The sequence below is a fragment of the Rhamphochromis sp. 'chilingali' genome (genome assembly GCF_963969265.1).
Source record: "Rhamphochromis sp. 'chilingali' genome assembly, chromosome: 12".
Classification (NCBI taxonomy): Eukaryota; Metazoa; Chordata; class Actinopteri; order Cichliformes; family Cichlidae; genus Rhamphochromis; species Rhamphochromis sp. 'chilingali'.
In genome coordinates, this window is record NC_137939.1 from 17,976,848 (window position 1) to 18,001,670 (window position 24,823).

At 43.3% G+C, this 24,823-nt stretch overlaps 3 protein-coding genes across 5 annotated transcripts in view; 2 read left to right on the plus strand and 1 right to left on the minus strand.

The window, feature by feature from the left end:
• Positions 1 to 3,668, plus strand: part of ap4b1 (adaptor related protein complex 4 subunit beta 1) — a 49,200-nt gene extending 45,532 nt beyond the window's left edge. Inside the window, exons 13-14 of the mRNA XM_080898107.1 lie at positions 1,281 to 1,433; positions 2,662 to 3,668. Coding sequence (XP_080754233.1) covers positions 1,281 to 1,433; positions 2,662 to 3,161 — 653 coding nt within the window. The 3' untranslated portion in view covers positions 3,162 to 3,668. The remainder of the gene's footprint in view (positions 1 to 1,280; positions 1,434 to 2,661) is intronic.
• Positions 3,669 to 3,794: 126 nt separating this feature from the next.
• Positions 3,795 to 10,422, plus strand: LOC308407683 (alpha-1,3-mannosyl-glycoprotein 4-beta-N-acetylglucosaminyltransferase C). 3 transcript variants are annotated; one of them, XM_080899488.1, is made up of 5 exons: positions 3,795 to 4,043; positions 5,953 to 6,051; positions 6,283 to 6,433; positions 7,441 to 7,695; positions 7,798 to 10,422. In XM_080899488.1, the coding sequence occupies exons 2-5, from the start codon at positions 5,956 to 5,958 to the stop codon at positions 8,691 to 8,693; spliced, it is 1,398 nt and encodes a 465-aa protein (XP_080755614.1). In that variant the 5' UTR covers positions 3,795 to 4,043; positions 5,953 to 5,955; the 3' UTR covers positions 8,694 to 10,422. The 3 variants fall into 3 exon arrangements, with proteins under 3 accessions (XP_080755614.1, XP_080755616.1, XP_080755615.1); XM_080899489.1 differs by having other exon boundaries at positions 3,832 to 3,931; XM_080899490.1 differs by lacking the exon at positions 5,953 to 6,051.
• On the minus strand, positions 10,384 to 24,449 carry cfap126 (cilia and flagella associated protein 126). The gene is made up of 5 exons (XM_080899492.1): positions 24,375 to 24,449; positions 24,225 to 24,287; positions 24,035 to 24,109; positions 23,735 to 23,935; positions 10,384 to 11,486 (listed from the first exon to the last, which is right to left on the minus strand). The coding sequence occupies exons 1-5, from the start codon at positions 24,399 to 24,401 to the stop codon at positions 11,142 to 11,144; spliced, it is 711 nt and encodes a 236-aa protein (XP_080755618.1). The 5' UTR covers positions 24,402 to 24,449; the 3' UTR covers positions 10,384 to 11,141.
• Positions 24,450 to 24,823: the final 374 nt, after the last annotated feature.

Sequence of the window (24,823 nt, forward strand, 5' to 3'; positions counted from 1 at the left end):
ACCCCACAATATTAGACAGAATGTTCCATCAATCAGATAATACTCATAAGCAACTGTTACAGCCCTAGCAGGGCCTCCTCCTGAAGGTGCCTGTATGGGCGTGTCCCACAATCTCTTTTGCCTGAGGTGCCACCTTTCTCTTTTACACAGTTGACTCACATCAGTAATTAAAAGTATTTAAGCCCAGATAAAGGTGAGCTCTGGGCCAGAGTGCCATTTGTGTGGTTGCAACTAGTGAGCTGCTCGGTTGCAGCTAGTGAACTGCTCTTTTTTTTTTTTTTTTTTTTTTGGACTTACTTTTTAATTTATTGACCAATGCTTGAGTTTTGTTTGTTTCCTTAAATGGTGATAGCAGCTTGTCCGTCTCTTTTGCCTCCTTGTCTCCTTTTTCCGACCTGGACACTTTTTGTTACTTTCCCTCATCGCCTTGACCCTTTTACACTTACAACACGGGGTCTTCAGCCAAGATCAGTAAGGCTTAGCTACACCCTACAATAATACAACGCAAACAGAGAAAACCCTCACCTGTCGTTATTGTTGTATGATGAGCTGCTTTTTAAAAAAAAATATTTTATTTATTTATTCCTTTTTTAGCTTTGGGGAAAATATTCTGTGGACTAATGAGACTTGGATGACGTGTTATAACTTTTGTTTTTTTTGGTTTTTTAATGAAGTTATAACTGATGGAACCATGAAGCCCTGAAGTGGTCCAGGAAGCAAGCCAAAAGTCCAGAAATTACTATATGCACGTAACCCACTTATCCCAAAACCTGCATAACCCAAGTGCACTTGAGCACCTCTGAATGGCTCTAAAAACACAAACAAAGAAGGATTTGGAGAGACCTAGTCAAAGTCTAGATTTTAATCCTATTGAGATGCTTTGGCATAACCTTAAACATGCTGTTCATGCTGGAAAACCCTGCAGGGTGGCGGAATTAAAACAATCCTACAAAAAGGAGTGGCCAAAATTCCCCCACAGTGATGTGAATGAGTGATTGCCAGTTATCACAAATGCTTTATTGTGGTACCCTTGGCAGCAAGAACTGCAATCAGTTAGTAGGTTTAGGGGTTGTGTGTGTGAGTGTGTGTGTGTGTGTGTGTGTGTGTGTGTGTGTGTGTGAGTGAGTGAGTGAGTCTGAGAATGTTGTGTTACTATAATTCTTAATAATACTTAAAACCCTCCTTGTCCTTTCAGAATGCCCTGTTGTTTTTTGTTTGGTTGTTTTTTAACCTCATCCTCCCCTTCTTCCTCTTACTTTGTCTCTGTATGTCCTCTCTAGGATCAGACAGTGCCATGCGGTGTTCAGACTCCTCCACTAATGTCCTGGCTTCCAGCATCGCAGCCCCTCTCAGTTTGTCCCTCTCCCCAGCTGTCAGCCCAGAGGACTTTGAGCACCTGTGGCTGCAGCGACAGGCTTTGCATACTGAACGCGGTAATGAAATGGAAGGTTATATTGAAAATTAAAGTCAGAGATTCATAGCTAAAGCTTCCTCTTTATTCGATAGCAAATGTGGTTAAAAGGAGCATGTAGGCCTCCTAAAAATCTTTAACAAGAGTGTGAAATCTCCATTGGTGGAATATACCAATTCCTCCAAAGTAATGTGTATATACTCAATTACAAATCTGATATACTTTAGATTTGATTAGTGTCAAGCTGTGGCAAATTGATGTTTGAAAGGCTCACAACTGTGTGATAAAGGTCTGAAACCCACACTGCATGTTAGAATGTGTCAGGATGTATTGTAGCTCAGATAGTTAAGATATTCCCATGAGAACACTGCCCTCAGTTAAAAGGGAAATAAGACAACAAAACTGAAACTTTTGGCTGTAAAAGCACTTAATTATGCCTAACTGTACCTAATTATACCGAACAAAAATGTTCTGGTTCATCAGTATGGGTTATCGAATAACATGAGAGATCATAACTCTTTTTTGTCATTGCACAGTCATGCTTAGCATGATGGTACAATGAAATTGGAAAACTGTCCCACGTCAGCACTAAACACAACAAAACACAACACACAAAGTGGATAAAAACTGCAAAAAAGGTATGAATAATGAGTGCATAGATTCATGATGGAAAATGCTTGTTTTACTCATGTAAGAAGAATGAATTTATTGATACAACTTTCAAATATGAATGTGGTTTGTTCGTTTTCTGTACATTTAGATGACAATTAGTTTCTTGAGAAAATAGCCAGGATATTTAAACCATTATTGAAAATTATAGTTAAATACTGTTTGTACATTACAGCATTACAATGATGAACTTGTAATAATAATAGTTATCATTTATTATTATCCATTTACCTTTTTTATCATATGGTGATCATCTGCAGTGACCTCACCACAAGTATTGTGTGTGAGAGAAAACCTCCGGCTTCAGATGGCTTTAAATGTCAGAGTCAGACAGCTTCTTATTTTTTTTCTTTCTTGACTCTGAGTGAGTAATAAGGTCTCCAGCACATAGATTTAGAAAATAAAATAATTTTTTAAAATTTATGATTTCTCTTGTTTCATGAACATTTGACATTTAGATGAGATGATGATGATATGAGATAGACTTTATTTGTCAGTTGCAGGTCTTTTGCCCACAGTTTTTACAGTGTTTCTCCACATTTAAAAGCTATCGTTGTGACTTCTTGTGTTGTTGTGACAAGGTGCTGAGAAAATAGAGGAGGTTGACTGTGCGTGGATAGAAGAATGTGTCCGGTGTCCAGCAGTACTTCACTGTTCTCCCCAAAGCCTCCAAGCTGCCATGCAGCTGGTCAATATCCAGACGCTGGCATTCACGCCACAGCAAATGCTGCCCTGGAGGGTCTACCTGTACACACACACCCAGCGCTCCCACTCCATGGACGCACCCAACACTACGCTCATACTGGGGGAGCTGCTATGTACTGGAGAAGCCAATCAGAAATCAGGAGTAAAAAAAGGCACAGCTGACAGTGAAGCTGGAGCAGAGGGGAAAGAAGACCAACTGGTGAGAAAGGAAATGGATGCAACAGCTGACAGGCTGAGGGTGAGCGAAGATGGACAGGAAGAGGAGGAGGGAATAAAAGTGATTCTCAATCAGCAACCAAAAGATGATGACGCTCTGAGACAGTTTCTCACAATCCTTATCACTGTACTGAACACACTGTCCTCAGAGAAAGATTAAAAATAGACTTTTCCCCTTTGATCTACATCTTTCCAAATTCATTCATTTGTCACACCGCCTGGGCCTAACAGCATGTTGAAGGAGTAAACACATTCAAAACTGGTCCAACTTTATGAAGCATTGTTATTCTAATAAAACAGGAAAGTACAAGCAACTGACAGTTACTACCCCCTTTTAAGAGAAAACTACCAAAAAGTTGTAAGGTAAACTCAGGGGATTTTTTTTTTTTTAAGCCCAGTTCAGGCTATGTTTGGCCTTATGGGGGCACTATTGTGGATCAGTCCCAATGCACCAAAAGCGGCTGATAAATACTGTTTACCTACAAACACATACAGTGATGATGTTATCTTACCTACCCATGGTGTGCTGCTTTATTATTGTAGTTTATTTGATGCTAGATTGCGTTTGATATGATTTTTAAAATGTTAGTTGGCTGATGAGAAAATGCAAGAGAAATAGAAAATAATTTAAAAATGACTAAGAACTTATAAAATAAAGGAAACCTGTGTATCTGTCTTTTGCTTTTGTGTCAACAATAGCTCAGGGCGTTTGCTTTAATTTCCTGGTGTAGTTCTAAAGAATGTGGCCGCCTTTGAACGTAAGCGGTTGGCTGTCGTCCGACCGTGACGCCACACCTGGTTGGCGTACAGCCTCTGCTACTTGGAGTCGCCTGTTGAGCGTCGGGGACTATAGGTGGAAATACACGTGCAGAATGCGGCAGTACTGGTTTATATGCATGGGTTCCAAGGGGCGAGTCATTTTTCATTTCCGTGAGTGCCTTTTCTGACTTTCGGTGCGTTGTACTGTAAGTATTATCACGCCGTGACTGCAACTCGTTCACTAACTGTTATCCATCGAGCTGAGGACAACCGGCGGAGGGAGGTGAGTGGAGATACCGGTCAGGCACAAGTTTATTAGCTTTATAATTTATGTTCCGACTCACAGCAGCTGCTTTTTGTTTTCAGTGACGGGATGGATGGATGCCTGGTTTAGCTCATTTACTGTACCTTCTGCTAACTCTTCATTTGGACTCTTCTCATTTACCGTAGCTGTGGGTTCATACAAGACTTTTCGGTGTGGCTGTGTTTGTGTTATGAGCGACGGTTGGAAATCATTGCTAAACCCTATTGATATGGCTTTTTTAAAGCCTGATCGCGCAGAGACGGTAGCAAGAAAAAAATCTTCCGGATTTCTTAACTTGAAATATCTTCTACGGAAGTCACTTGTTTGTAGACACTATCTGAAAACGTTCCATAGGACTGGCTAGTTTTCTTGCGGTACCTTCAAATTATTAGTGCTGTTTAAGGTAAAACACACGGACAGCTCTCTATACTCTGTCATTTTTGGGTAACTGCGGTTTCGTCGTTCTGTTCGGGAAGCGTTTGTTTCAGCGAGCGTTACATTGCAAAAATCAAAGAGGAGACCGCGTACTAATTATAGATGAGGTGGCCTCGGCTATAATTGGTATCTTCTATGAAGTGACCCTGTACTCGTTGACAAAACAAAGGCATTTTAAAAATCTAAGTAAAGCTTGTCCTCTAGCCTGGCTCTAAGGATTAGTCTGACATGAGACTACGCAACGCTTTTCATATCTCCTTACTTGTCCTTACTTCTCAGTGCGTTTAAAAAAACAAAAGAGTAGGGCAGCCTGGCTATAAACCTCATTCTTATCATCTACAGTGTTTGTTTACTGCTTCCCTGTAACCTCTCTGCCCTTTCCTCTGTTTAGAACTCGGAAACAATGTAACCAAACAAGAAGAAAAAAAGATTACAGTAACAGTCGACACTGGCAGAAACTCCGTCTGAGGGAGACTGCTATGTAATGGCTGTAGGAAATATTCAGACAAGGGAAAAATTAAAGGGGGGGGAAGCTGAATAAATAATAAACAGTTGCTGCAGATGGTTTCGCTCGAGTAGATTTGGGTAGTTAGGATACAGTGCCATAAAGGCTGAGCCTGCCACATGAGTTTGTCTCAAACTTTAACAGATTGCTCAGCGGGCTTGTGTTTGAAATCAGTTTTTTGCATTTAAATACATCAGTACAAATAAATTGTCTGTAGCTAAAACAATTAGTTATAGTCACACTTAGTTATAGTCACACTGAGTGGGTTGACTGAAAGGGCTTTATGCTGTGGCCTTCAGTCACCGGATCTCAACCCAAATGGGATTTCTTACAGTGTTTAACATCACCAAAATGCCAAATCAACACTTATCTGCTGGAGGAGTGGTGTTCATCCTTTTGTGCCACATTCTAGTACTAAATACCTGTAGCCAAACTGAACTGTGTTTTTACTGTGATCAAGTAGAACTAGACCACTGACAATTAATATCTTAAAAAACATTAACATTAGAAAGAAAATTTATCAGGGTCAGTCAGCACTCTGTGTCATCACTGTTTCACATAGCCCCACAGAAAGCTCACTCATTGAACTTTCACCAAGTTCCAGCACTGGTAAAAGATGAGATAAAATGAGAAATGTACTGAATGGGACAATTTTGTTTCTTGTCCTGAACTGTAAGTGGTTCTCAATGTGCATCTCTATAGAATATGTTAAAGGGCTTTTGCAACTTGCGACACAGGGTTATTTACACCAGAGCAACAGTGTTCAGTAAACTGTATCTGATGCATACAAAGTGTATATATGAGACTCTAAGTTACAACAACACACTCAGTTCCGTGTAACCTGTGTCCAAGCCTTCTGAATCATTAACTATTGGCCGAATTATTTACAGTTGTACTGCGTCACACACCAGCATAATGGATGGAATATCACGTATGTGTTTGTGATAGGAAATGCGGATTCATTCGAAGAAGAAGAATATTGTTGTGGCAGTGCTGCTTGTCATTGGGGGATTATACTTCATTAACCATTCGGACTTCCTTCTGGCTGTAAGAACACACCTACACATAGAATATTTGAGTTATTTTTCAAACTGTGCACCTTACTTACTTGGAGGTAGACTTGTATAAGTCACCATCCCTGTAACTGCACTTGCTCTCATCTTGCTTTGCAAAGTAACAAAGATAGTGCATTGTCTCACTCATCAACGTGTATATTCTAATCAGACAATAATCATGTTTTTGTCTTTTGGGTTTGTTTTTGTTGTTGTTGTTTTGCAGGTCTTTGCAAGGTCACCTGAAATAGTTCTTAATGAGTTAACATGGCAAGCAGACAGGCCGGTTAGTATGGAGTCCTGGATTGACCAGGCAGATTATCTGAGTTTCAATGTGTCCTATCAGCTGCTTGCTGGAGTGCTACCTACTCAACAGAGTGAGTCTCCACACTTTGTTCTCATTATTATAATAAGGCTGCTGCTGCCTTTTCAAACTGTAAAAAAAAGAAAGAAATTGCAAAAAGTCACGTAGAGAAATAATGACAGCACTTTCCGGTGTTGTTCTCTAACTTATGGAAACTATGGAATGCGTTTTTTCACTGTCACTTGCATATTCCTATTTGTATGAGCAGTTGTGCCTTATTTTGTATTCAAAGGAGCTTGCAAAGAAAAGCGTCTGGACTTCTTTAAGTTGCTTGAAGACGTTTCACCTCTCATCCGAGAAGCTTCTTCAGTTCTAAGGTCAAATGGTGGAGAGTCCCAGATATAAACCGCCTCTGTTCAAAGATCTTTGAATAAAGGCGGTGGTTTACGACACCAACTCTCTGCCATCTATAATCCAGTTTTGAGTTCCCTCCCCAGACGCCTTAATGCCCACTCACATCCTGGGCCATCTGACTTCAGGAATTCGCATGATAAGGTGGGGCCAGGTTTCACAATGAACTCACCCGAAACTCTGGCTGATTGGGACCCACACCCAGTTTCACACCTTGGCTCAGGCGATTAGAGGATCATCAGGGGGTCCTTTTGTCCCTCTGTGGGGGGTTACTCCCACTGGGTTTAAATCTGGGACTCCCCACCATTTGACCCTTAGAACTGAAGAAGCTTCTCGGATGAGAGGTGAAACGTCTTCAAGCAACTTAAAGAAGTCCAGACACTTTTCTTTGCAAGCTCCTTTGACTACGATGACCTGGATGATTGAGAACCTTCACAGACTTATTTTGTATTATTTTGGTATTTATGTCATGCATTTATTGCTTTTATTTCAATGCTAATTCTCCTTTTTTTGTTTTACTTTTATTTACTCACAGTCTGAAGGTGTTACCATGCTGAATTTCATACCACATTATTTAATAATTGTTATCAGAAATACTTTTTAACCTCAGCTTTAGATTTGAAATGGCATAAAACCCTTCACTTTTTTTCCTTTTTCTTTCGGCTTCAGAGTATTTATCTGTTGGATTATCCTCAGTAAAGAGGAAGAAGGGCAGCTATCTGGTCCCCACATTGAAATCCATCTTCTCCCAGTCGTCTCCTGAGGAGCACTCCTTCATGGTGGTGGTAGTGCTGCTAGCAGATTTCGACGTCAGCTGGAGAGTCGACACTGTGAAGGAGATCAAATCAGCTTTTGCCTCTGAGTTGGAAAAAGGCCACCTTTTGGTCATCCATGTTCCCCAGGACTGGTACCCTCCGATTACAGGTGCAGCTCACATGCGATCACCCCTAGTGTACATATTCATTCACATACAGTTTGAATGTTTTTTTTTTTCCCTGTGATACAAATCTGTCTGGTTCTCTGTAGGTCTGAAGAGGAATTTCAACGATGCTCCAGAAAGGGTAACGTTCCGCTCCAAGCAGAACCTGGATTATTCCTTCCTCATCCACTACTGTGCAGGTCTTGGACGGTATTACCTCCAGCTAGAGGATGATGTGTTCTCTGCAAAAAACTTCCTCACAACCATTAAAAAGCGAGTTGAGGAGCAAGAAGGAAAGAAGTTCACCTGGGCAACGTTGGAATTCTCTGCCCTCGGCTATATTGGTAAACTCTACAAATCAGCCCATCTTCCTCTTCTGGCTCGCTTCCTCTTCATCTTTTACCAGGAAATGCCCTGTGACTGGTTGATGACTCACTTCCGAGAGGTGATGACTCAAAAGGAGACCATCCTTTTCAAACCCTCGCTGTTTCAACACATGGGAACTTTCTCCTCATTTCAAGGCACATACAATAAGCTGAAAGACAAGGATTTTGAGGAGGATGTCTATACCAATCCTTCAGCTGAAGTTTACTCTGACATGTCCACCTATCAGAAGCACTTCCCCAAGCTGGCCTGGGATGCTGGCGAAGGATTCTTCTGGGGCCGCACCCCAGAAAAAGGAAATTGCCTGACTGTAGTGTTTACTGAACCTACTGTGGTGACAGGGATATTTGTAGAAACAGGGTCAGGAGGCAAAGACATCCTGGAGTCAGGTGAGGTGGAGATGGGTCACAATGTGGTGGCCACAGACAAAGAGAAGAGTTGTACAGAGTTTGAGTCAGTGGGAACATTTGAGAATGGAAAGTTTAAAATGCAGGAGATGGATAAAAAGTACAGCTCAGCCTCTTCGTGTCTGAAGATAAAGGTCACAGCTACTCAGAAGGACTGGTTGATCATTACGAAAATCAGAATCACCACAAAGCTGACTGTACCTCATCAATAGACATAGATGTTAGTTCTTCCTGGCAGATTAAAAACTATTTTGATCAAAATCTGACAAACTGAACTTGGGACTTGTGTGCCTTGTTAAAATGTTTTATTTATCAAACATCAACTAAGTGCTCTAAGCAAATTGTCACTTTGAAGCAAGTTTGACCAAACTTTGTGATGACATGTTGTCTCTTCACAGAATCAAAGAGCTATAAGCAGACAACCAACTCCATGTGTTGTATGTATGTATGTATTGTTAATGCATTTGGGTAATTGCATTGTGTGTGAAACTGCACTCATCATTAACTCATTGTTTTAAAATGAAGACGAGAGAAAACCCATGTGCTTATTATGAAACCTATTGACTGTAGGTTGAAACCTACGGTCAATATGTAGTCAATGCTTGTGATGGCTAGCTGACATATTACTTGTTTGTCTCCCCTCACCAGTATCAGGCCTGCTATGGCCTTTCGCACCAGCAGCCTGATTCAAACCTCAGGCCAGATCTATAAATAGTGTACATCTGTCACATGTTACAACAACTACACAGAGGGGATAAAAGACGCCGGGTCCCATTTGCAGTCTGATCTTTCTGTCTTTCCTTTTTTTTTTTTTAAATAGGAATTTTTGCTTTCTTAAATACCTCAGCTCCTTTTTCCAATAAGTACATATGTTTTTATTTAATTCTGCGGGGTGCACTATAAAGGGTAATGGGTTAACAAGGTAGGTTGAGTTTTCAATATCACAAAAGCAGTACACTGGGTTCTTTCTGTTGGCTCACAGGATTGAAAGTCTGGGTTCAAATATGCCAACTGAAAGTTTTATTTGGAGTTTATATGTTCTCCTTGTGTCTGTGTAGGTTCTCTTTGGGCACCGTAGCTTCTTCCTACAGTCCAAAGACATGCACGTTAGGTTAACTTTTGGTTGTAAATTTTCTGCAGGTGTGAATGTGAGCATGAGTCATCGACCATTTTTCTGTTGGTCTTGTGATGGACTGGTAACCAGCTCAGGTGACTCTTGGCTTCAGGCTCCCATGCCCAAATCTAAATCTGATAAACAGTTAAGAGGATGAATGGATCCCTTGACTAGATTAAATTTATATTGCACATCTAACTTGCTTCAGACCAGTTTACACTCTTTTGCATTAAACTGGGCTGATAAAAGCATGCCAAAGTATCCTTGGGTAAGATACTGAATCCTGATGTATTCATTTGATTGTGAGTGGGTGTGAATGTTACATAGAAAGCGGTTGAACACTGATGTATAAATGGGCGAATGAGACATCTTGTATAAAGTGCTCGAGTAGATAAATGCTACATAAGAACTAGTCCATTTACCTTTCCTGCATGCAGAGTTAGCCACTGTGGCAACCTGTTGTGAATAACAGAGCAGACAAAAGTAGCTATTTCTCTCTGAGAGAAAGTGTCCATCCATTAGCCACCTGTTGAACAGCATGTTTTTAACACAGCCCAACAAAGATATGCACTGAAGACACAAAGGTATGTCTTTCCACTGAAACTTGCATTCATTCAGCTAATTAGACAAATCTGTTCCACTTTTAGAATATATAACAGATAATAATCAGTGAGATTAATTTCACTTTAATTTGGCTAAAAACTAAATTTCTGCATCTACTTCTTTTTGTAGGGCAGTAATTAAAGTTTATAGTGTAAAAAGTAGATTAAAAATATTCTGTGAGAATGCCCCTCTTGCCTTTTTTTTTTTTTTTTTTTTTTTTTTTTGGCACTGCCAATTTTCATTTCATGGTCACATGCCCTGCTTCTGGATTGAATTATGAAGTATCCAATCAACCCATTTCATGTAATAAATGAACACATACCCCGTCTTCTGGGAGCACCCACAGATTCCAAATTAATACAGTCTGGATTAACAAAGATGGAGGATAAACACCACAGTATTTGCCAAAAACTCTGACTTCATCCGTTCATGGTTTGATATAGTAGGAGACAAAAATGGGCTGCTTACAATTTCCCAATGATTAGCTTTATAAAACAGAACCCAGTGTATACAAGGTTTACAAATGTGACAGACTAAAACTGCAAAATGCTGCTGAACCTACCACTAACCAACAGCGTGTGTGAGAGAACAATGTATTTTATTCTTCTCCATCATTCAGTAATGCTGGAACTCATTACACTGGTCAGCTGACGGAACAATAAGAGATTCTTGATTGGAGTGTCAACTTGACAAAAAAAAAAAATCAGATTAGAGGTAAAAGGCACAGGAGAAGTGAAGGGCTGATATAGTGGGCAGTTTGAGTGCAATCAGTAACATTTCAGGCAACACCAATAACATTTCCTTGTATTACCATTTTTTTCCTTTCCATAATTCACATGCTGAAAATGGATTCATTACAACTGGTCAACATTACTATTGTTCAGGTGTATTTATTTTTATAGGTTTCTGTCATTTTCTGATGCACTGAGAAATAAAGGACTGTTCACAGGTCTTGCTGTATCTTTCTCTGTCTCTGCTCGATGGATGCTTGTGATGGCTGGCTGACTGCTTTTGCTGACATATTTCTTGTTTGTCTCCCCTCACCAGTATCAGGCCTGATATGGTTTTTCTCCACAGCAGCCTGATTCAAAGCTGAATTCTTTTCAGCTGCAGAGCAATGGCTAGGCAGCCTGTCATTTCCTGTAGCTTGTTCTGTTGCTGCCTGTGAGCCTGCCCGGTTCTGGTTGGTAGTTCTGTCACTCCCAGTAGTGGACCAATTCTGAGAAGCTGGTCGGGCTTCAGCTGCAGCAGACTGGGTGGCATCATCCTGCAGTACTTTCAAACTGGTCTGAAAAGGATTGAAACAGAAGCTGAAACATTTAAATTCACTATACTTTTTAATGGTACTGCTGTTAAATGAAAACAAAGTGCTTTAAAAATTCTGCATTCTTTATAATGTCAGGGCCCTGTTCCAGGAAGCAGATTCAAACTCTGAGTTTAAAAACAAATTGATCAACTCTGAGTTTCTTGTTCAACCTGATTTAAACACATGCGTTAGTTGAAAAAGATCAATGTGACCAATTACCACATAGTTTGTAACGTACAGTAAATGTTCGCAGTGTAAGAAAACTAACTGACAGCATTACTGTCTACAGAATTACAGAGATGGAGTCTATAGATTTGATTCTGAGCTGATAATAAATCTGTGACGTAATCACTGTCGCTGAGAGCTGAATAACTGTGAAAGCAGTAATGTTAAGTACAAAAATAATTAAGCAAACCAATGTTTCATGAAAATTGTAGAATTCGGCAAATGAATTCTCACATCTTTGCAACTTTATTAATGAAGAACTGAATTATCATGTTAGTCACCTGGTTAAAATGCAGCAGAAGGTGAGGACTCAGAGAGAAAATCAAGTTTTCTGAGTTTGTTAAAGAAAACCTGTCATCGAACAGATTAAGTTCAAAGATTGGTAGCACTATAATCTTAAGCACAGCAACTCCACTCACAGTGAGCACCTATGCAAGGCCTAATCTCTCTAAGGTAAGAGCTCAGCTCAGGGATTGCGCATTGCCTGACCAATATTGCACCCAGTAGGCATAAAAGCAAACCCAAAATAAAAAAATCAGTTTTAAAATGTGACCGTACTCTAAAACCAACTTGGGAGGAAAATGCAAAAAAAAGGAGGAGGAAAAAACTGACAAATTCACATGTGCAGCCTGTCCTGTAGCAGGCAATACAATATATATTACATTGCACTGCATAAATATCCTTTTTTTTAACGTCAAATATATTAAATTAACATACCTCCAGCTAACTACTATGTTTGCTGCACAACTTGCTTGTGGTCTTATAAAATCACTACTAAAAACATGAAATACAGGGTGGGCCATTTATATGGATACACCGTACACTGCAAGAAACAAATAAGCTAAAGGAATTCCGTTTATAACTGTTTGCTTTTCTTTAAGAACTAGTCCTGGTAGACAACTTGTGCTTTTTAATTCTTCTTCTTTTTATTCCCTCTCAGTACTAATATTGATTTAGAAGTTTTCATAGACTTGGCTTAAACACACTAGCAGGGCTGAAGTCATCCACAGAACTGCCTTCATTCTTGGCACAGTGTTCCTACTGTAACTGTTATAGCGCAGCTGTAGTCACCAGATAATGTTAAATGCCAAAAACTGTGTGTCACACACAGAAAACTGTCATAAAGTAAGCACATCTAATCAGTAACCCCCAATATAAAGGAATACTTTTTAACATTTTTACATTCTTAACTTGCTGACATTTGCTAATGTCAGTGACCATGAGCCACGGACGGAAGTGTGACTGTAGCATTAAAAGTCTTTACTACCACTTACTATGTGCACAAGAGTAGGAAGGGGGGGGGGGGGGGGGCTAGTCTTAGCTGAACTAAGGTCTGGGCACATGCTCTTTTGACTGATGTTGGATATACTAGTTTAATCAAATTCATCTTGGAGCCAGACCGATATCCACCTATTACAAATATATTTCATACTTAATAAGTCCCAATAGGTTGCAAGCAATTAGTCAGCTTTAGTTACTGATGTGCATATCAAATATATAAGGCTGGCCCTTCATTTGCACAATAACTCCAAAGTTAGAAACATCCTGTTTCAAAGAGATGCTGAAAAGATTCATGAAGTTATTACTTCCAGGCTTGACAACTCAAAGTAATTCAGCAGACTGCCATAAAGGCTCCCTGAACAAAAAGCTCCCAGTTGATTCAGAAAGCTGCAGCAACAGTTCTGACAGGGACTGGGATTAAGTAGGATTTCAGGAATGTAAAGTAATTTTACCCTTCCAAAACATAACTTTTATTCAGTGCCCTACTGGCTTTGAACCAATTCTCATACTTCAGGATGCAGAGAGCAGAAAGAGGCCCAAAGGATTTTATTCAGAACTGTGGAAGCGGAATCAGTCTCATTGCTGTCAGGGTATGATGAGGTGGAGGAAGGCCAGATATCAGAGCAAGAAGTTGAAAGCTAAGAGGAAGACATATCATCTTTTGAAGAGCCTGAGCAGGGACAGTGTGACAGATGTACCATCTGTAATATTAAGAACTGTTTAATGTAGGACTCTGAAGCTTTTAGCCATTATTATATCTAGAAGGGGGAATAAGAACCCTTTCAGTGTCAAAGGTTTGTGGAAACCAAGTGTGATGTGCAGACACTTGGAGACAAGATCATCTTAAATAAAAGCGGGTGGTTTATTAGATTGAACTTCCAAGAACAAAAACTGAGCATGAAAATACAAAAGAAACTAAAAACCTTGGATTACACAACCTAAACTGGGAAAATACTCAGAGGTACAAGGGGCTAGATAACACTGAGGGAAACTGAACAGATAAACAAAGGGAGACTGACACAACACATACACAATATATACACAGGAGGATGAGTAGGGGAGGGCTGGGAAAAACAACAGGGACAAATTAGACAGAGGAAGCAAAACGGAACATTTAGCACGCAAGACAAGGGACTATCAAAATAAAACAGGAAAGATAAGCACACAGGATTAAGACACACAAGCCTGACAAAAGCATCAGAAACATGATAGCCTTAACATGGAAGGTACTAAAGGATGAAACCCAGAGATGAGACAAAGGGAAGAGTAAGTTCACAATTAAGCCTAAAGTTATTTATGACTAAACTGGAGACCTCAAAGCCCACTTCTCCAAATCAAAACAATAATGAATGAAATTATTCATTCATTATTGTCAACCCCAAACCATGATATTCAGTTGAATTCTCATGAAACATTCTGGAGCAAAACATTCTTCAGCATATCTGTGGTTACTGAATGGCTCAGATAACCTAGGATCAGAATTTAGTCTTTTCAAGTTATAATAGTTATTATTTAATAGTTAGAAGTTATATTGTCTTGTAACTGATAAACAGGAAAATAATAAAGCCCTGTGGAAAGTCAGGGCTTTATTCTGCTCTTAAAGCCACTTAAACATAATGCAACAAGGCTGCCATGGAAAAATGATTCCCTTCACAGGCTAGTGTCCTGCATGGAAACTGAGAAACCAAATCCCACAATTTCAAAGCCCCAGCTTACACAATACTTCTTATCCATAATAGCTTTGCCTGTTGTCATTTTTCCCTTTTGCGGGTTCCCCAAAAGCTGGTATATGTCCTCTGTGTTAGCTTTCACCTTCTTGCTCTATTGTCTGGCATGCCTCCACCTCATCTGCTGTAGGGCTGCAAGGATTCGTCGCCATAATCGCTGTCGTCGAATATATAAAATTTGTTGACACAGAATTTTATTGTTAGAATAGAATAGAATAGAATTCAACTTTATTGTCATTGCACATGCACAGGCACAGGGCAACGACATGCAGTTTGCATCCATCCAGAAGTGCTTTAGCCGTGATATAGATATATTACTATATATATTAGCAATAATATAGATATGTAAGTATATTACAGAAATGGGTCTATTATGGTATGTTATAATGTACACGGTATGAAGTATGTTATGAATATTCTATAACTATAAGTATGTAGTGAGTACAAGCTATGTACAGGCTATGAACAGGATATAAATATAAAAAACTATACAGAAATCTGAGATCTACTGCTATACAAAAATGTGAACTATGCAAGTTATAAACAGTTGTAGGATTAAAAATTATCGTATGTACAGAATGATTATTTACACAGAGCTATACAGTAGTGCAGTTAAGATAAGTGAGGTATGTGGATAATTTCTACAGAGGCTATATAAAGTGCTAGTGGTTGTGAGTGGTGGTTCAGTCCATGTTATTATTGTGTGTTTGAGGGTACAGTTGTCCATTGTGTGTGTGTGTAGGTGGTTGTGGGTGTGTGTATGTTCAGTCCATGAGTTTAACGTGGGTCAGATGTCAGGAGGCAGAGTTCAGGAGTCTGACAGCTGTGGGGAAGAAGCTGTTCCGGTACCTGGTGGTCTTAGTCCGGAGGCTCCTGTAGCGCCTCCCAGAGGGCAGGAGGGTGAAGAGTCCATGTGATGGGTGACTGGGGTCTTTGATGATTTTCCCAGCCCTTTTCAGACACCGCTTCCTGTAGATGTTCTTTATGGTCGGAAGTGGTGCTCCGGCGATGCGCTGGGCAGTTTTCACGACCCTCTGCAACGCCTTCCGGTCCGAGGCAGAGCAGTTCCCGTACCAGACTGTTATACAGTTGGTCAGGATGCTCTCGATGGTGCAGCGATAGAAGTTCACCAGGATGTCTGAGGACAGGTAGTTCTTCCTCAGAGTCCTCAAGAAGAAGAGGCGCTGCTGAGCCTTCTTGACCAGCTTGGAGCTTGGTGTCATCTGCAAACTTAATGATGGTGTTGGAACCATCAGCAGGTCTGCAGTCGTGGGTGAAGAGGGAGTAGAGGAAAGGGCTCATCACACAGCCTTGTGGTACACCGGTGTTCATTGTGATTGATGATGAGCAGCGGTTATCCAGCCGGACATGTTGGGGGCGGTTGGTCAGGAAGTCCAGTAACCATTTGCAGATGAGGGAACTAATGCCCAGGTCTGTCAGTTTCCTGATGAATTGTGAGGGGTGGATTGTATTGAATGCTGAACTTAAGTCTATAAACAGCATTCTGGCTGTTCTGTGTTGTTGTTGTCCAGGTGTGAGAGGACAGAGTGCAGTGTGATGGAGACTGCATCCTCTGTGCTCCTGTTCTGGCGGTATGCGAATTGGTGGGGGTCCAGGGTGGGGGGGAGACAGGATTTGAAGTGTGCTAGCTCTAAGCACTTAGCGATGATGGGGGTGAGTGCTACTGGGCGGTAGTCATTGAGGCAAGATGGGTTGGAGTTTTTGGGTATCGTGACGATGGAGGTGGATTTGAAGCAGGCCGGTACCACAGCGTGGGCCAAGGACAGATTGAATATGTCTGTGAGCACTCCTGCAAGCTCCCCAGAACACGCTCTGAGAACACGCCCGGGGATGCCATCAGGACCTGCAGCCTTGTGGACATTGATCCTGCTCAGCACCGCTCCTACATTGGTGGGGGAGAGAGTCAAAGGTTGGTGGTCTGGCATCATGTCTGTTTTGGTTGTGGTTGTGGGGTTCCCTCGCTCAAAACGAGCATAAAAGTTGTTGAGCTCATTGAGGAAGGAGACATCAGAGGATGCGGGGAGGGTTTGGTGGTCCTGTAGGCTGTAATGGTCTGGAGTCCTTGCCACATGCGTCGGGGGTTGGAGTTGGAGAAGTGTTCTTCTACCTTCTTTTTGTAATGGTGTTTGGCTTTTTTGATGCCCTTCTTTAGATTAGCCCTGGCTGTACTGTAGGCGTGTGCATCTCCTGACCTAAAGGCAGTGTTGTGGGCCTTCAGGAGGAGACGAACATCCCGGTTCATCCAAGGCTTCTGGTTGGGCTAAAAAACACTAAAGCCATTTGAGAAGCTCATGCACCTTTCAAATGGCTGAAGTCATGATAGAGAGCATCTTTAGCATAGTTATCAACAGCTGGGAACATCATCTCAAAGATAAGAGCAAGCCTCACTCCAGAGCATGTTCACTGCAATCGGAAATTAATGAACTGAATCATCTCTAAACTCGAAAATAAAATCTTTTTAAATTAATTTGAAACTTTATGCTGTCACGGTCCTGGGCCATGTTGGCCCAGTATTCTTAGTTCTCATGTATCTTTGTATTCAGTTCCCTGTTTAGGCTCTGTTTCCTGAGTTGCCCTGTTGTGTTGTTTCCTGAGTGCTTTCCCTTTATGACTCTCACCCCCTGTGTGCCCCTCTGTGTATTCATGAGCCCTTGTCCCCTTTCGTGTTTATTCCGTGTCTCCCCTGCCCGTTATGTTGGTGTTCTACTCGTGCTCTCTCTCCTCCTGTCTGAACCTCTGTACTTCCTGTTTCGCCTCGCCCGTCTCCCCGCCAGTGTTGTGTTCACTCCTGCCATGTCTCGTGATTATTATCAGTGTCACCTGTGTTCCCCATGTGCTCCCACTCCGCTCGTTAACCCTTGGTGTATTTATGTCTGCGTCTCCCTCAGTGCTGTGTCGCGTTCTCCCTCATGTTGTGTGGATCTTCCTGTGTCTACCTGCGAGTGTTAGTTTACTTTTCCCAGTTTAGTTTTGTATTTCCTGTGTTCTGCCGTGCCAGCATTAAAGCTGTGTTTCTCGAGTTCATCCCCGTGTCTGTGAGTTTTGCATTTGGGTCCTCCTCCTGCTTGCCACACAGCGATCCATGACAGAAGAACGCGACCAGTAATGGACCCAGCAAACTCCGTTCGGAACCGGCAGCGTGCAAACTCCGCCTTCCCTAGCGAGAGGAGAAGGCAGGAGGCTCGGCACGCCCAGGAGCACGAGTCTGCCTTTCATGGGACTCGATGGGCGCTAGGTGGGCCGCGCAGCGTCCAAATGGCAAAGGCTGCTGCTTTTTCCCCACACCGCCCCACGGTAAGAAGAGTTGGAGGAGTCAGCCTATCGCCTGCCACAACTCCTCAGGCCTTTTCGACTTCTGGTTCGCCTCTCCGGTCACCGCCCACGTCCCGCGCAAAGAAGAGGGTTACTCGGCGGTCGGGGAGTGGTTTTGAGCCGTCGACAAACGACCTTACTCCGCTGCAGGCTTTTGCGCTCTACCTGGGACTTCCGCGCTCAGAGCTGCACAAGCTCCCTGTTTCTCCGGCGCAGCCCGGTTCGTCATCGGCTCAGCCAGCCGACATCACCGAAGTGCCTGCACCCACTGCCTCGGGAACTCATGGCACAGTTCCCGGGGAAACACGACGCTCACGCCGTCGCCACGCTAAAGCTACTCCTCATACTGTTTCTACGTTTGCCTCCGCTTCTATTACGCACGAGACTGACTTCATCACCCCTCTAGAGACTGCTGTTCATGCTAAATTAAAGAATCCTGGCACTGTAAGCCCCGTGCGCGTCATCCCTGAGGCCATTAACTCCGTGTCTGGGAAGTCTGGGTCTGTTAATTCTGGTCCTGCAGTGCCTACCCTCACGCCCGTGTTTGAGAGCGACTATGTTTCCTGTGCTCCTCCCAGGTCAGCAGCAATTAACTCACAGACAGATTATTTCACCGTAGAGAAGCAAAAGACCGTTTTTGAGCCGCATACTTGTGAACAGCACTGTGAAGTTAACAGTGTCTCCACTCCTGGACTATGCTGCTCCCCAACCTGTACATTTAGAAACGGTCTGTGTGAATGCTCCTGTGTCCATAATGGATCCCTTTGTGCCCGGTATTACAGACTCTGACTCTGCTAAACCTGGATCTTCCTGTGCAATGACTGTTTTAGGGACTGCTACACCTAACATGGACAGCTTAAGGCCTACAGAGTCGCTGGGAGTGGCCCGCCATGAATCTCTGTTCGCTAACACTGTTTCTAGTTCCACTAACTCCGTTTTCCCTGTGTCTGTTTCTGCTCCTGAGCTCAGCTCTCCCGCTTCAGTTTCTGTAACCAAGGCAGCGTGGGCCCAGCCTCCCCTAGCTCCCGTATCAGTTCTTCGGGAGAGGGTAGCTGAGGTCCAGCTGGTCCCTGCTTCTGTTCCCAGACTGGCAGAGGCTCCTATCATCCCGGCACCTGTACCTGCTCCTCGGGTGGGGTTGATGGACACCCAGACTTTGCCTGCTCCTGTTCCGGTTCCCCGGGTGAGGTCAGCTGCGACCCTGCCGCCTCCTGCACCCGTCTCAGTTCCTCGGGTGGGAGCGACAGAGGTCCAGCTTGCTCCTGCACCTACACCGGCCCCCAGGGTAAAGGCAGCCAGAGCCCAGCTCGTCCCTGCACCCGTATCTGTTTCTCGGGTGGGGATGGCTGGTGTTCGGCCAGGCCTAGCACCTGTTCCTGTTCCCAGAAGGAGAGCAACCCAGAGTCAGACACCTGTTCAACCACAAGCGCAACTACCACTTCAACTAGCATTACTATCCATAACACAGTCTGTAGCTCAGTTGTTAACACAGATTCTTGTTTTGTCACCAGTCCAGACTTTAGCACAGTTAGCAGCTCCGTCTCCTGTTCAGTCATCGGTTCTACTACCTGCTGTCCCGCCATCACTGCAACGTGCACCCCTGTCTTTAGCGCAGTCAGTAGCTCAGGTCATAGCACAGGTTCCTGTTTTGTTACCAGCTCAGTCTCTAGCGCAGCCATTAGCTCCTCAGTCTGCTCAGTCATCCGCTCCGTTACCGCTCCAGTCCTTTGCTTCATTGCCTGTTCGTTTGTCAGCTCAGTTATTGACTCTGTCACCAGCTCAGTGCTTAGCCCAGCAACCCGTTCAGTCACTGTCCACCTCAGCTGGAAGCCTTTGTGAGCCTTCTTTGCCAGCTGAGGATTACGCGGTGCTGACACACTTTGAACTGACTGTTTGCCCTGCACAGCCCCAGCCATTGCATCCTAAGCCGACTGCGTGCCCTGTGCCGCCACAGTCAGCGCCCGCGGTGCCAAAGGTCCCCGCACCCGCTGGCTCTGCATCCGTTTCCGCTGGAGGGTCCGAGGGGCCCGTTCAGCTGCCACCTGCGCCCGCCTCGCCCGGCCCCGTCTTCGCCTGGTCCGGCCTCTGCAGCTCTGCCTGGTCCGGCCTCTGCAGCTCTGCCTGGTCCGGCCTCTGCAGCTCTGCCTGGTCCGGCCTCTGCAGCTCTGCCTGGTCCGGCCTCTGCAGCTCTGCCTGGTCCGGCCTCTGCAGCTCTGCCTGGTCCGGCCTCTGCAGCTCTGCCTGGTCCGGCCTCATCAGAATCTGCATCCTCGCCTGGTCCGGCTTCATCAGAATCTGCATCCTCGCCTGGTCCGGCCTCCGCCTCGGCTTCGCCCGGTCCGGCTCTAGCATCTGCTTCAGCCTTGTCTTTGCCTGGTCCAGCTCCAGCATCTGCTTCCGCTTCGCCTGGTCCGGTCCCCGCTTCGCCTGGTCCGGTCCCCGCTTCGCCTGGTCCGGTCCCCGCTTCGCCTGGTCCGGTCCCCGCTTCGCCTGTGGCTGCCACGCCACCATCTGGTCCTGCCTCGTCCGGTCCTGTGCCCACCGGGCCTCGGCCACCACGCCTGACGCCGGAGTGCCGCCGTTGCCTTCCGCACGGTCGGCCTCCTGAACTGCTCTATCATCTCCTTGGCCGCCGCCTTCTTCTACGCGGCCGGCCTCCGGACCAGCTCTGTCACCTGTGCCACCCGTCTGGTCGGCCCCCCGACTGTGTGACCCGTGAACTTTTGTGCCTGTGGGCCCTGGGTCGGCCTCCTGACATTTATTATGGACTAGTGTCTTGTGCTCCTGTGTTTTCTGTTGGTGGTTTTGTTTCCTGTTCTGGTCCCTCCGTCCTGGTCCCCCGCCTCCCGCCCTGGGTGGGTTGTTTTCTGTTTTTCTTGTTTTTGTTCGCGGGTTGGGGCTGTCGGGTGCCAGCCCTTGCGGGGGGGGTCATGGGCCATGTTGGCCCAGTATTCTTAATTCTCATGTATCTTTGTATTCAGTTCCCTGTTTAGGCTCTGTTTCCTGAGTTGCCCTGTTGTGTTGTTTCCTGAGTGCTTTCCCTTTATGACTCTCACCCCCTGTGTGCCCCTCTGTGTATTCATGAGCCCTCGTCCCCTTTCGTGTTTATTCCGTGTCTCCCCTGCCCGTTATGTTGGTGTTCTACTCGTGCTCTCTCTCCTCCTGTCTGAACCTCTGTACTTCCTGTTTCGCTTCACCCGTCTCCCCGCCAGTGTTGTGTTCACTTCTGCCATGTCTCGTGATTATTATCAGTGTCACCTGTGTTCCCCATGTGCTCCCACTCCGCTCGTTAACCCTTGGTGTATTTATGTCTGCGTCTCCCTCAGTGCTGTGTCGCGTTCTCCCTCATGTTGTGTGGATCTTCCTGTGTCTACCTGCGAGTGTTAGTTTACTTTTCCCAGTTTAGTTTTGTATTTCCTGTGTTCTGCCGTGCCAGCATTAAAGCTGTGTTTCTCGAGTTCATCCCCGTGTCTGAGTTTTGCATTTGGGTCCTCCTCCTGCTTGCCACACAGCGATCCATGACATATTCGAACTTGTGGACAGAAGCCATTTTAGTTTCCTGTTTGCACATCATTAATTTTGTTTAAATACTACTTGCACTTAAATTTGTATTAATATTTTCATTTATTTCATTTTTATTCTGACGGTCTTATGTTAAAAATAAATCAGATTTTTTTTCAAATTCAAATGTTTTCTGGGTCATGAGATAACAGGGTGAAATTCATGGGTGGGCAGACTTGAGCAGGTGAGGCACTAAAGCCAGAACATGAGGTCTGCCCACAGGAAGCGGACATAAGAGTTGCTGAAATAATAGTTGACTAATCGACTAATAGAAGAGAAATTAGGCAGATTAGTCGACTATCAAAATAATTGTTAGTTGCAGCCCTAATCATCTGACTGCTCTAAGTATGACTCCAGTTCTGAGGAAAACCCTCTCTGCCTCGCTCACCTATCATCATTATTCTGCGATCAAATAAAACCTGATTTCCACTTCAAGGGACAGAAGATAATAAATAAGTAAATGAAAAATGTGAAACAAAATAATGACAACATGTTTCTTTGAAAAACAGAACCAAAATTATCTTAAAAATAAAAATTCCTCATGGGTGTTAGATTGCCTTTGTCCGTCCCAAGTGAGCCCCCAGTCAAGTTTCTAAAAAGGTCCTCTCCACCGGGGTCGGCCCTCCAAAGCACTCTCTGCCTTACAGCCGGTCCCTATGGCTCATCTGTCTTACCAGGCAGACCCTTAGAACTACCCCTTTGTTTTCCGTACTCTTGGGTTCCTTATTGTTTTTCTTTGGTCCTCTACCTCTTCTGTTTTGGTCCAGAGTGACCAGAGAGACCTTTAAATGTCAACAACGCTCTGAGGCAACCTGAAGCCAGCTAATTTCCATCCTCTCACCACATGGAAACAAGACAGTAGCTCCGGTTACTTACAACCTATTTGTATATTCCTCCTCTCCAAGAAGATATTATTTGGAGTGGTATAGTTATGGTCTTTCAAAGATAAGCATGGCCTCCCTTTAGCTTTAAAGACATAATCTGAACAGTGTCTTTTATATACAGAAGATATTAGGAGCATCTAGAAAGTTTTTCTATTTGATGACACACTAAATACATTTTTAAGGATATGATGTAACATCTGAACAAAAATCTGACTCAATCAGATACCCTGTAAAATGTGATTGTTGTGTGAGAGTGTGTGTGTGTGTGTGTGTGTGTGTGTGTGTGCAAGATCAGAACTGCTTGTTCAACTTCTTACTATCGCTGTGGAAAGATTCAGATACAAGTATCAGAACACGTTTCATGAAGAACAATCAGTTCTAAGCAAGGAAAAGATCATCATGCAGCATTCTATCACAAATAAACTTATATCATTAAAAGCTTATACTGACTAAACAAATACAATTTTCTATTGACATTGTGTGTTTTTGAAGGGATGCCAAATGCTAACATTTTTCTGTAAAGAAAATTTACCTTGCCTATGGGCATAAATAAAGTTACCTTGACCTTGACTTGTGGAAAGTAATATGTACCTACAATTTTCCAACCATAACTATAACAAGTCTTCACTACTCATTTCTTTATATTTTGTTTCCTGGAGCCAGATTTTCTTGCAATTTTTAAAGTGGTCTTGAGAAATAGTGTTCCAGGCTTTCTGAAGATTTTTTAAACTTTTACTTTAGATATTGGTTTCTTTTTCACTCATTTTCCATCCAGTCTTTTTACCTGACTGTTTTCAGAGGAATGTTCTTTTTGTGGTCATTTGTTAAGCTACTGAACAATGAATATATCATGGAATATCATAGAATCCTATGAAAATTGTCTCTTTCACATGAGTGTAGTTGCTGATGAAAGCATTCACAGCAATATGCTTTCTCTGTACTCATCATAGTGAATCAGTAATGTTTGTACCAAAGCATGTAGTTAAAAATAAAGATAGTCTTCGCTGAAACCTGCTCAGGCAGTCTCAAGATTCAGCTCAAACATTACATTTACTTGGAAAGATGAAGCAGTACTCAGCAACTTTTTTTGGGTAAGTCATATGACTGACAAACACACTGTGAAAACAGCACAGAGTTTGTGAAAACATCAGTCTGGATGGAAAAATTGTTAGTATACACTCAACACCACACCAGGTTGTTGTGTTTGTGTGGCTCTAACCTGCTCGCCAGTTTCCTTCTGCCTATTTGTGCTTTTGCTGCCTCTGTGTGGCTGAGACATGTCAGCGTTCTTTGGGTACCGTCCCCATGATTTGAGCCTGTTGAGGCCCTCCACAGAGCGGGCGGTAGGGTTGATTCGCTGGCCTGGGATGCGAGCAGGTAGATCCCAGGTGCCTTTAAAGTCAGGCCATGCAAGGCCTCTCTGTAGCAACACACACGCAGTGAGGGAGTGAAGTCATATATTCACAGTGAAAAACGTCACTTCCAGTGAAGAGGGGAAAGAAGAAAGATGTGATCTCACCTTCCCCACTCCTGGGAGCAGGTGTCCTCTATCATCAGCGATGAAGGTGGTACGGCCCACCTGTGCACTAGGTCTCTGCAAATACCCACACATAGAGGGAGATAAAATCTTTGTAAAAATCTATTTTTGCACAAATTTGTTTAAATCTAACACGAAATGGAAATGATCAAGAGTTGAAAACTTCCTATACCTCTTTGAAGTGCTTAGTCTCACACCAGTTCTGCAGCCTGTGCGGTTTAAAGGCGCTGTCATACTGTGAATAGAAGTTTTAAAAACGCATAAACAGAGAAGTAAAATGTGTAATGTTTAGAGTTTTTATTGGCGTTGTTATTTAGATTACCTGGTTTGCCGAATAGCTGGAAGACATTGCTGGATCTGTAAGTTACGGTTTCCTAATCTGTTAAATTGTTGACTCGTTGCTTAGCAATATAGACAAACAGACTTCTCCCTACAACAGCTTATTTGAAAAGAGTTACAAACTATGGCCTGAAAAAACCCCTCATATGAATCAGTTTGTACAGTTTATTTATTTTTTGTTTGTGTTTTTTTTGTTGTTGTTCATACATGTTTTATCAGTACTATCTGATTCCGTGTTTGTAATGATTAATTTACAAGTTGTTTTATTGGCCTAAATGTGATCTGTTCCGCATTCAGGGGGCTTTTATTTTGAAAGATCTCAAACGGAAGTTATGAGGTAGAAATTATTTCGTATGTCAAAACACATCATGTGCGGATGCTTGCGTTTAATTATGTTTTTATTTTCCTGCAGACGGGATTGCACAGAGTGTT